The sequence below is a fragment of the Sander lucioperca genome, chromosome 18 (assembly GCF_008315115.2).
Source record: "Sander lucioperca isolate FBNREF2018 chromosome 18, SLUC_FBN_1.2, whole genome shotgun sequence".
Classification (NCBI taxonomy): domain Eukaryota; kingdom Metazoa; phylum Chordata; class Actinopteri; order Perciformes; family Percidae; genus Sander; species Sander lucioperca.
The window spans coordinates 9,760,820-9,772,621 of NC_050190.1; the positions used below are offsets into that span (position 1 = coordinate 9,760,820).

The 11,802-nt window shown below is 39.9% G+C and overlaps 1 protein-coding gene across 5 annotated transcripts in view; it reads left to right on the top strand.

Moving 5' to 3' along the window:
* ppp2r5ca (protein phosphatase 2, regulatory subunit B', gamma a) overlaps window positions 1–11,070 on the top strand; it is a 28,498-nt gene extending 17,428 nt beyond the window's left edge. For 2 of the 5 annotated variants that reach the window (XM_035994446.1, XM_031281923.2), the window contains 12 exons: window positions 1,409–1,519; window positions 1,807–1,899; window positions 2,018–2,148; window positions 2,257–2,316; window positions 2,496–2,604; window positions 2,958–3,011; window positions 3,207–3,377; window positions 4,473–4,600; window positions 5,726–5,827; window positions 6,000–6,072; window positions 7,408–7,524; window positions 8,442–11,070. In XM_035994446.1, coding sequence (XP_035850339.1) covers window positions 1,409–1,519; window positions 1,807–1,899; window positions 2,018–2,148; window positions 2,257–2,316; window positions 2,496–2,604; window positions 2,958–3,011; window positions 3,207–3,377; window positions 4,473–4,600; window positions 5,726–5,827; window positions 6,000–6,072; window positions 7,408–7,524; window positions 8,442–8,576 — 1,284 coding nt within the window. In that variant the 3' untranslated portion in view covers window positions 8,577–11,070. The remainder of the gene's footprint in view (window positions 1–1,408; window positions 1,520–1,806; window positions 1,900–2,017; window positions 2,149–2,256; window positions 2,317–2,495; window positions 2,605–2,957; window positions 3,012–3,206; window positions 3,378–4,472; window positions 4,601–5,725; window positions 5,828–5,999; window positions 6,073–7,407; window positions 7,525–8,441) is intronic. The other 3 variants (XM_035994447.1, XM_031281931.2, XM_035994448.1) reach the window with 2 other exon arrangements.
* Window positions 11,071–11,802: the final 732 nt, after the last annotated feature.

Genomic DNA, 11,802 nt, shown 5'->3' on the forward strand with positions numbered 1-11,802 from the left:
ATTTAACACTAAATAAATGAGTTGTGCCCCTGATATGATCCCAGCATTTATAATCAATCTTCAAGCAATTCAATTGATTTAAAACCATGCACGGTTAGGAGTTTATGAAAATTTGCATTTGTCACATACTCAACACTTAATCACTGCATTGTGCCGTGAAACGCCAGAGGCCTGTACTACGACGCAAGATTTGGCGTTACCGAGGTAACTTCAGGTTCAACCCAGGGTTTTGTGTATCATGACGGTGGATCACTTATTACCGTGTTGAATCGCCGTGGTAACTTATGCTGGACACCTAACCTGGTCGGGAGCAGGTTATGTTGGAGATTAGAGATCAACCGGTGTAAAAGCACCGCCTGCTGACCAATCAATACTCGATATAAAACGGCGTCACCGTTCTTAGAGGATCCGGAGGAGCTCGGTGCGCGGAGAGAGAGGTGCGCTCATGAAAGTTAAAACATTTAGAGACAACCCCGTTAACATTCCCTGGTGGGTATTTTTATGAAAGATATAGATTTTAAGCAGAGGGAATTTTGTATAGGCTATTTGTCGGCTTCTTGAGCCGTGTGTTGCCAATGCGCACATCGGTTTGAATTATGTTTTTATAGTTTTTTCACGATCGCTTACCACTGCCAGGGTTGCAACTGAAATAATAGGCTAAAGCAACGGCAGTTTATGGAAAGCACAAGTGTAATTATGGTCAGATCTTGGTCCTGACTGATGGGGAAGTGATAAGCGTTGTAATTTACGCATTTACAGCGTCGGCTATTTTTTTGCCAGCTTTCCTTCCTGTTTCAGGAAGCAGCGACTGTATTGCGTTTTGCCTGTAAAACCGTGTCTGTTTTCTTTATATTCATTTGGAATTATAGTTTGCTGTTCTTATGTAAAATATGCGGCTCTGGTAGATGTTTGCGATTGGTCATGCTGTGCAAACTCTGCCTCTTTTATGTGAATGTGCGCGTCGCTGGATTGGGAAACCCTGGGTTGATTGAACTAATTGTTAACCAGCGTCGTGACACAGCTTAAGCGGGACCGCGGTTGTTAGGTTAGGTGAAGCCGGGTAACTGAAATAAATCCAGGGCATGTTGATCTTGATTCGTAGTACAGGCCTGTGGTGTGTTGAAAATGATGCAGTCTATTGATGTGGTTTCACTGTTGGTTTAATGTGTCATGACGGGAAACATTTATTCAAGAGTGGGAAACTTCTGACAGGAAGTCTAGGTCTCGCTGTGTTTTTTTTTGTTTTGTTTTTTTTTACTTTGTGAAAATCTCATGTAACCTATTCTGGGTAGAGATTTTGGCATTGGTGTGGTTGGAACATGAACTATGACTTTGGGTTATCAAAACAACAAAAGGAAGTCCAATGGAATAAACACTCATAGTATCATTTTCAATTCTCTTCTTCCAGTTTGCAGTAAATATGTTCAGAACATTGCCTCCATCGTCCAACCCCACGGGAGCGGAGTTTGATCCAGAGGAAGACGAGCCAACACTTGAAGCTGCATGGCCACACCTCCAGGTTGACATTTAAATCGTTTAATCATCTGCAAAACAGTGAGAGGTTTATAAACGGTTATTTTCCGACAACCTCGAAGCCCAGCATGGCTTTAGTTTCTATAATTTACAAATCGGCATGTCTGTATTTGATTTTAAATTGTTTTTTTGGTGTTAGAGCATTTGTGAACTGCCTCAACATTGAGCAGAATTGAACCTTATTGTTATATACATTATGCACACTTTACTCCCATCATGCTTAAATTCCCTCTCAGCATTCATTCCTTTTTTTTTTTCTTGTTTCTGTTGCAGCTCGTCTATGAATTTTTCCTTAGGTTTTTAGAATCGCCCGACTTTCAGCCTAACATAGCAAAGAAATACATCGACCAGAAATTTGTTATGCAGGTAAGAAAATAATATTTTTGCCAAATTCTTCCGACCGTATAGTAGAAAAACAACAATTACAAAACACAATTTGCACGAGGACTGTCATTATGGTAATCTCCCTTCTCTTGCATTGTAGCTCCTAGACCTATTTGACAGTGAGGATCCCAGAGAGAGAGACTTCCTCAAAACCACCCTCCACAGGATCTATGGAAAGTTCCTGGGGCTGAGGGCGTACATCAGAAAACAGATCAATAACATTTTCTATAGGTCAGTGCAGGTCTCCCACTGCTCTAAAACATGTATACCAAGATAGATGGTCAACATATGAAACATTCATTTTGTTAGTTAATACAGTCTGTGTATTTGTTCCTACAGGTTTATCTATGAGACAGAGCACCATAATGGTATAGCTGAACTACTGGAAATACTTGGAAGGTATGGCCCTTAGTTAAAGTTACAAGCTAAAATGTCTTTGTTGCTTTCATACAACTTTTACATGACATTCAATGCTTCTTTTGGCATAACTGTGCTGAATGTTACAGCCTCCCAATTATCAGCGGTTGCATGCCAGTCTTCTTTTCAGGTGTGATAGTACTTTTGTGTTTATTTCACAGCATAATCAATGGATTTGCCTTACCACTTAAAGAAGAGCACAAGATTTTCCTGTTGAAGGTTTTATTGCCTCTGCACAAAGTCAAATCACTCAGTGTCTACCATCCACAGGTGAGTGTGTCGAAAACAAAATGAGGCATGAGAAGCTTGAAGTTTTTTTTTCAAGCTGTGTGGAAAAAGAGACATGGCACATTCATTATTTACAGGTCACCTTTTTAAAAAAAAAAAAAAAAAAAAAAAGTTTTGACATATTCTTGTCCAAACCTGCTTTGAGTACACGCCTCATGTTTTCACGAGAGCAGCAGGCCATTCTGCAGGTTTTGTCAAAAAATGGTGTTGCATGTCCCAGCCAGTCTGTCCCTCAGGTATCAACGTGTCTCCCTCCCCTTACCTTTTTAGTTTTCTTGTGCGTAAATCCAAACACTTGAACAGTTTAATACATTGTTTGCTTATGTGTTTTGCAGCTGGCCTACTGCGTGGTGCAATTTTTGGAAAAGGACAGCACTCTAACTGAGCCGGTATGTCAAATAAAAACATGGTTGAATCATTTTCATCTCTTTCATAATGCTGCTTGCTGAATCTCCCTTTTTTGATGCGCAAATTGATTTAAAAATATGAAGTTGGTGCCTTTTTTGGTTTCATAAACTGCTATCCCTTTATCCTCCCTGATTGGTTATTCAACACTATAATTTCTTTCGTCATCATCCCAACAGGTGGTAATGGCTCTACTAAAGTACTGGCCAAAGACTCACAGTCCCAAGGAAGTGATGTTCCTCAACGAGCTGGAGGAGATCCTGGATGTCATTGAGCCCTCTGAGTTTGTTAAAGTGCAGGAACCTCTTTTCAGACAGCTGGCCAAGTGTGTGTCCAGCCCGCACTTTCAGGTAACCAATGGGTGATCGGTGATCACAATCTTACCTTCATAAAGCGTGATTTATGATTCTGCGTTAAATCGACGCTGTAGCTATGTACATTGGTACGTGGAGATACCGACCCTACGCCGGACCCTTGCCGTAGCCTGACGTGCACCTCTCGAAAAATTTAAAGGGGAACTATGCAGTTTTTTAGCTTAATTTAACTTAACTGAACAGCTTCGGAGTCATTGGAATAGTTATATGACTTTTCGCCTGTGAGCGGAAAAACCACCCTTGCAACTTTTGGCCGGCAAGTCGCCGGCCTCAGCATCAGGAAGTATTGCGTGATATCAGGTCTCGCGATGTAACAAATTGCTTTAGGCACTGAACACATACACGCCCCCATCCAGGAACCGACTGGTAGCGATGGAGTTTTTCACTCTATCGTCATGGCTGATATGGCAAAAAAAGAAGCAGAAAGCTAGGAAAGCATTGTCGGAGGAACAGAGAAAGAGGAAACGGCAGACTGACCGAGCGAGTTTTTACACCATGTTGCCAAATATCTATTCCGAAGCTGTAGGGGGAGCTCTATAGAGAAACCTGCAAGCAAAAAGCGAGAAAACAGCGAAGAAATTGCCAAAACTGCATAGCGCCCCTTTAACTACACGTCGTAGCGACGCACATCGCCCAGCCATGGCTTGGTAGCGTTGCATTTCCCCCTACTCATATCCTGGTTCTTCTTCTCCATAAACAACATGAAATCAAGGAGAGGGTTAACTTTTCCTAATATAAATTTCCCACCGTGGTCAGAAAGCACAGGAGAGACACTGTTTCTCTCACTATGACTCTAGAGCCGCTACTCGCTCCGAAGCTATTCGGCGTCGCTCTCTCACTGGCTCTACTACACACTCCCCACACACACATGCCGGCCCTGCTTTTCTCTTAAAAAGATCGACGCACACACCAACGCACACGTATAAACTTCAGGCCACTAACGTAGGCTACGGCAAAAGCTCTGCATGGAGCCTCTGCAGAACCATAAATCACGCTTTACTCAGGGAATAAGTTATTCAGGTGGAGTGGTGGTGGCTGTCAGTATATGCCTGACTGAGATGTTCTGTGTAGGTGGCAGAGAGAGCTCTGTACTACTGGAACAACGAGTACATCATGAGTCTGATCAGCGACAACGCAGCAAAGATCCTGCCGATTATGTTTCCTGCTCTGTACCGCAACTCTAAGACCCACTGGAACAAGTAAGATACTTTGAATGTAGTTCTGTGCTACTGTCCTTTAAAAGCTCGGTAATTCACACTGCATGTAACACCAGTCTGACACATTAGCATAGTGCTATCTCTCGAGTGTGTGTAGACATTTGAGCTTGGTCACAGAATGTAATCCTGCACATCAGTAAAACACTTCCCTAGAAGGATTAGAGAGTAGAATTTCTAAAAGGCTTTATCATAACCTTTTTAATACCCTTTTTATTGTATATATTTCTGCAGATTCTTCTTATAATTTATAGTTTTGTACTTTCAGTGCACATTAAAAGACTTTCAATTACTTTAATATCTCTAATATCTGATATGATGAATATAAGCTGAAACAAACGATTAGCTGATGAACCGAAAAGTAATCTGCAACTGTTTTTTTTATAATCGATAAAGTAATTTTTCAAGCAAAAATGCCAAAAACAACCCTGTGTATAACTTTCCACTTACATTTTTATATCATTGTAACCCTTAATATCTTTAAGGCTTAAAGATGCAGTAGGTAAGCCTTATAAAACTAACTTTCTATCATATTTGCTGAAACTGACCCTATGTTCCAGTAGAACTACATGAAGCAGGTCATTTAAAAAAGAATCCGGCTCCTCTGACACCTACAGCCTGTAGTGCGATTTGCAAAAATCCACCACTCCCTGTTCAGATGCACCAATCATGGCCAGGGGGGGTGTCTTAACTGCGTGTCAATCACTCTCATGCACACGCATTCATTCTCCCTTGTGGGGTGTGGGGCTTAGGAGACCGTTTTGGGCTTTAGCAGAAAGGGGGGAGGGACTGAGAAGTTGTCGATGTTCACATTTTTTGGCTAAGTCCTGGATCTTCACAATCCTACCTACAGCACCTTTAACATTTAAAATAAAATGTGTTTAAAACGTTCCAACCAAAAGCACATAGCTATATATTTTTTTAAATGTCAGTTATTTGCAGGTGCTATCGCCAAGTGTCAGGCCTTAATGTGTGTGTGTGTGTGTGTGTGTGTGTGTGTGTGTGTGTGTGTGTGTGTGTGTGTGTGTGTGTGTGTGTGTGTGTGTGTGTGTGTGTGTGTGTGTGTGTGTGTGTGTGTGTGTGTGTGTGTGTGTGTGTGTGTGTTCCCAGGACCATCCACGGCCTCATCTACAACGCTCTGAAGCTTTTCATGGAGATGAATCAGAAGCTCTTTGATGATTGCACACAGCAGTTCAGGGCCGAGAAAAACAAGTAGGCACTATAGACTCTTCTCCCACTCAGTTAATCTTTTTTTTAAACAATGATGTCTGAGTGACACATAATTATCAGCCTCAACACTGCAGCTAAATGGGTGTTGGGTTTCACATCTTATCAGCGGAGTGGAACAGATTAATGACGTGAGGTTTGGTGCTTTGTTCAACAGAGAGAAGGCAAAGTCAAAAGAACGTGAAGAGGCTTGGATCAAGATCGAGAACCTCGCCAAGTCAAATCCACAGGTGAGCAGTATGTGCAACCATCTAACCTCACCTGTTTTTCACCTTACTACCACTGTGTGTGTGTGTGTGTGTGTGTGTGTGTGTGTGAGTGAGAGTGTGTATGTGTGTGTAGCATTAATCTTTACGAAAAAAGTGTTTTCTGTAAGCCAATTTTGTTGTAGAATTGTACTTCCCTTTCCATCTTATCCCATCAAGGACTCCATGTGTTCATACTATGACTTTGTAGATACTGTTTTCTAAAATTACACTGCTGGTGAAGATGGAAAGAGCATGATGAGTGGTCTTGTTCTGAGAATGTGCTTAGATGTGGTGAATGCTTGAATCGGACAGCTCTAAAAGGCTCTCTAAAGTATTTGATTCATTTAAAGATTAACTATATGCAGACATGTCTGTGCCCTCCCCAAAATGGATTTTAGCTTTCCAATGAAGTACAATACAACTTCAGTGTTGGACATTTAGGGGATAGTCCGACATTTTGGGAAATATCCTTATTCCTTTTCCTGCCGATAGTTAGATAAAAACAGCTATCCTGGCTCTGTCCAAAGGTAACAAAATCCTAATTAAATCCTAATTCTTGGCCGGGTGCAGTAACTTCCCTGGGTCTTGTTGTCACCGTGAGGTTGCCCGGCAACCATTGAAGACTCCAGGAAGTCACTGCGCCCAGCCAAGAAATAATCCAGCACACAAACCCGTTGTAAAGCAACAATTGTTGTTTTTACACTTTGGTTTTTGTACGGATTAAACACACAAGATATAATTTGATATATCGTTTTAATTAGTGAGCTTTACAGGGGCTGGTATACAGATTTTGTCATTGTTGGACAGAGCCATGCCAGCTGTTTCCAGTCTTTGTGCTAAGCTAACTATCTGCTTGCTTCAGTCACATACTGTATTTACAGTACAGGCATGGGAGTGGTATCAATCCTCCTTCTAACTCTAGGCAAATAAGCACATTTCCCAAAATGTTGACCTATTAATTTAAAAGTGCAAAAAAAAAAAATGTTTCAATCCAAACAGATCAGTGCCACAACGTCAATGTGCTATAAAAGATTTAGTTGAAGGAGTTGAATTCATTTTGGTGTCCCCAGCAACTGATGGTCTCTTAACATCTTTTGACACAGGTGCTTTTTCATAATCAACACTTGCTGTGAATCCCAAAAAATCAGTAGTAAAAGTCCTCAACTAAAGGATATAAAACGGCTAGCTGCAATAGATCAGAGCTGCTTTTTTTTCTTCAGTCCAGAGCCTCTTGATTCATTCTTCTTGCATGCGACTGAAAGTCTTTTCTCCATCCTTTTGTGTTTTTGTTTTTGTTTCTCTTTCTTTTCAACATAGTTCTTTATGTATGTTGATTCCTCTGACCTCAATAGTCCTGTAGCAATGGAGACGGATGTCCCTTTGATAGAAGATGTTCTGAGGTTAAAAAAGACAGTTGAGGAGGGCGCGACTCAGGTAAACCTGACTTTCTCTCTGTCTCTATGTATCTTTCCTGTTATAATCACTCTATAAATGAATAGGCTTGTGTGTTCCCGGAGCTTGCAAAGTCTTCTAATTGAAGCTACTCGCACTGTATCTATTATCATTGTATACTTACTGTATAAAATGATAGTCTTTGTTTGTGTTTTTGTTGTTAATTTAGTTTTTTCAAATCAAACTACTTTATAAAAAAGCAACGCATAAACAAATCATGGACTAAACACTGGAATCAAGAGCTTTATTTTGTGTGTGCCTGCCTCCCCTTGCATGTTGTCTAAGTAGTAGGAGCCCTAACGTGTTCAATATTACCTAAATAAGTATATCTGAAATAAATTTAAAATACATTTAATGTGTGTGTGTGTCATAAAATAAATGATTAAATAAAAGGTAACAAGAAAAAGTGTCTTTGTGTAAATTGCCATTATGAAATAAAAAGAGCCTTTTGGAATAAATAAATTCTATATTAGAATACAAATAAATCCTATAAAGTTTTAATAATTTAGTTTTTTAATAACAGTTTAGTAAAATGTTAATCATTTATGTTTTGGTTCAGATATATTTGACACAATTCTTATAGTTATCTCATAATGTCTTATTTATTTCATTCATTGAAGACTTTGGGGCTCCATAAATGTCTGATGTTGTGTATTCAATTTAAAGTTCTAATAATGCTAGGCAGGTATGGCTGGATCAGTACAATATGTTTTAACTCAGTCCTGGTTTTCCTCTGCAGATTAGATTTTCACGTATGTAACTGAATTGTGCCCAAGCTGTCGTGCTTCATCTTAAAGATATGATCAGAACAGACAACTTGACATGCTGACAGGAGATGACGATGAGAAACGTTCTAATTAAGTCTAACTTTCTCCTCTTGTCTCGGCTCAATCTGACAGTTGCAGCATGACCAGCGGAAAGAGCGGCCTATGGTGCGACGCAAATCTGAGTTGCCTCAGGATATCTACACCACAAAAGCCTTGGAGTCCCACCGCAGAGCTGAAGACATGTTGACCACCCATGATGGACTCTAGGTCCCGCCACCTGCCGGCTCTTTGTTCAACTGCCCCTTTTACCCTCGACAGCCATGGACATCCTCTTCGCCCAGGCGCCAGAATTACGACCTGTGTTGGGCTCTCCATCCCTCCTTCCAGCACCAGTTTTCCCAGAATCCTCAGTTCTCCTTCATTCCTGCTGCCCCAGTGCAGAAGCCCTGTTTCCTCCTTCCTCAGATTTCTGCTTTCTCAGGTTTTTTTTTTCTTTATTTGGAGAGGAGTGGGAGTGTGTTTGTTTGTCTGTTAGCCTTCGCCACATTCAATGTGTTCTCCGATTATTTCCCCCATCGGTTCCTCTTACCTTGCTTTCTCCTTCCATCCCCCTGTGCGCTCACTGTAATGTGGAACCTGGGAGTATGGATGCCACAACGCTGGCTCCTTCATTCCTTCTTGCAAACACAATGGATTGGACATGGAAACATAGGAACTGACTGACTCACTGTCTAAGGATCGTCACTTCTCTCTCTTCTCTGCTTGGTTTTCTTTTCTGTCAAAGGGAACAAAAACAGAACCTGTTGGTCAAATGAACGACATGACTTTCCTGTCATCCGTTGTATGTTTTCTTAATTTTTTTGCTCAACGGACATCTTGTCAGTGCCAAGACTGTTGTGTTCTTTATGTTTGTTTTCATGTTTTTATCTGTGACTTTAACAGGGACACCTGCCTTTGTTTTGGGTCACTGGTGTTTGAAAGTTTTTTTTTTTTTTTTTTTTTAGTTTAGCACACCAGACCAAACTGAGGCTTGTCCTTCAGCCTTGCAATGTCCAGGAAAGGTGGCGAGGAAAGAGTAAGTTGTCCTGTGGACATCTGACACTTTCCACCTTATTGTTTTGTGCCATATGCCGCTCTTTTATATGCTTGCTTCTTTATGTTCATTGGCAATATTTGAAAACCAGACCATAGTGATGACTAGACAGTTCAAACAATGGTACTTCCTGTTTTTGAGTTTCGTAGATGAGGATGAACCTGAATGAAAGCTGTTTGTATTTGCTACCTAAGTTGCATTAGCAGTATCCAGGGCTTGGATGTAACAAGGAGAGTCCATATAACGGCTGCATAATCAAGAGGAGAGCGTGGCTGTGGGGTGTTCAAGGTGAGTGGTGGGTTTTATATATATATATACTGTAAAATGAATAGGGATGATTATCTTTGTCAAGGAAATATAATTGGAGATTAGTTTTTTTGTTGAATGTGAGAGGAGGCACAGATCTGTACTGTCACAACACCTAAAAACTCCACTCACTGATGGTTTTTAGCAGCCGTTAGGACCTTTGCTCATTGTGTTTCTTTTTATTATATCGTATTGTATGCTATGAAGATTTTAATTTCCTCTGCTTAAAAATAGAAATTAATTTATTATCAAAAATAAGTGCTGGTAACCTCAGTAGCTATTAACATACGTACATCAAATGATTAATACACAAATTAGTTGATGTGAGCTACCAAAAAGTTGACTGACAACATTTGAAAGTGTGGCATGTTTGTGTTGCTACCATTCCTAATTCCAGGTGTCTGGTTTGCAGGCAGCTGTTTAAGGGTGGAAACTATCTTCCAGTTAGTACCATTGTTTAAACTAAGGAGGTCTGCTAGATTTCTTCATATTTGATGTGTTGTATTTCTTTGTCTTGTCTCTGGAGGTAAAGTAGCGTGGATGTCAGGTTTTGAATTTTTTTCTTCTTCTGGCCATTCAGGATGCCCAACGCTGAAACAGACTGGTATCAAATGGCCACAAAAATGCCAGATGCTGAAAATAAACTGACGTTGTGACTTGGCTTGTTAACTGTATTAATACTGTATTTGCTTGAATGCAAAAAGATGTAAATTAAAACTACCATGTTAAACATGTACCTTTTACCCTGGAGGAATGCCATTCACCAAACAGATTTTTGTTGTCAAGTTCATTGCATTTATGAAACAGTCCTGCTTGCTGGGAGAGATGTTTTATGGATTTTATGAGTTTGAGTCAAGAGATGTTTGAGGTTTATTTTAGCGCTGAAAAAACAAGAGGTGATTTAAAAATGATTTGGTGGCTTGTTCTCTTTCTGCAGGATCTTTGCAGATCTTTTAATTTTAACATATTATTTCCAAAACATAACTTAAAGTGTCCTTTTGTATGTGACCTGTACTATATGATTCATTTAATATTGTATATATGATTTACCTTGTCTCATGTAGTGTTATATATCTAGATTAATTTTGTACAAATTGTCCCTCTGTACAGAATAAAACATCAATAGCAAGTGAAAGAAGTCAATCTGGCACATACCGTCTTATTTCTCCTGTTCTTGGATGTACTTTCAGTGACGCAAGGATTTAGAAAATGTTCTTATTTTTGTTATTAAAATCTGCAAAGTTTCCTCCCTCCTCTATATAACTGACAAATGTTTATACCCGTTGTGTGCTCCTATCACTGTCTTTAGTGGTGTACAACTATGTAGGATGAATAAAGAGATTATTTGAATATATATATATTTTCAACCATGCATCCATTTTGGCTTTACTTGACTGGAAGGGCAGGGCACATCTCAAATAACTATTCTGAAACACTTGTAGGCTACAGTATATAAACTATAGTTCTTTCACTGTAACATGGATAAAAAGGCTAGTATTGGCAATGAGGGTGTTCTTAGTTTGGTTTAATGCATTAAACGGCAGTAACGAAACTTGTATAACCTCTGTGGCAGTGGGTCGTTTTGAACACAAGAGGGAGCCAGATACCTGAAAAAGGACATTTACCAACAGTTCTATTATTTACAGAGAATAACATTGGCGACACCACTTGTAGCATTCATCGTGCAGGTCTCAATTATCTCCTCTATGACTGGATTCAGTAACTCAAATATGTCAACCAAAGCTAAAAATGGACACAATAATCAGTCCGTCACATACGCTGCAATGAGCATGTCAGTCTCACTGGCTTCCAGCAGCGCCCTAACATGAAAAATTCTTATGTGACAGCAACCTAAATCTTAGTGTGAAATCATTTTAATAGGCCCGATATACAATGTGCCTGTTCTGTGGTTTAGGACAGATGTTAGCCATCAGTGTTCATAAGTAAACAATAGTTTCTCAGTGCTGGAAACAGAAACAAAACTCCAATATTTCACCAAGCTTTAGTATCTGGATCTGTTCTACTGACAAATATAGTTTCTATAATAAACTAACCAGAACCACAAAACTTTCAATGTTATCATCCTTTTCTCAA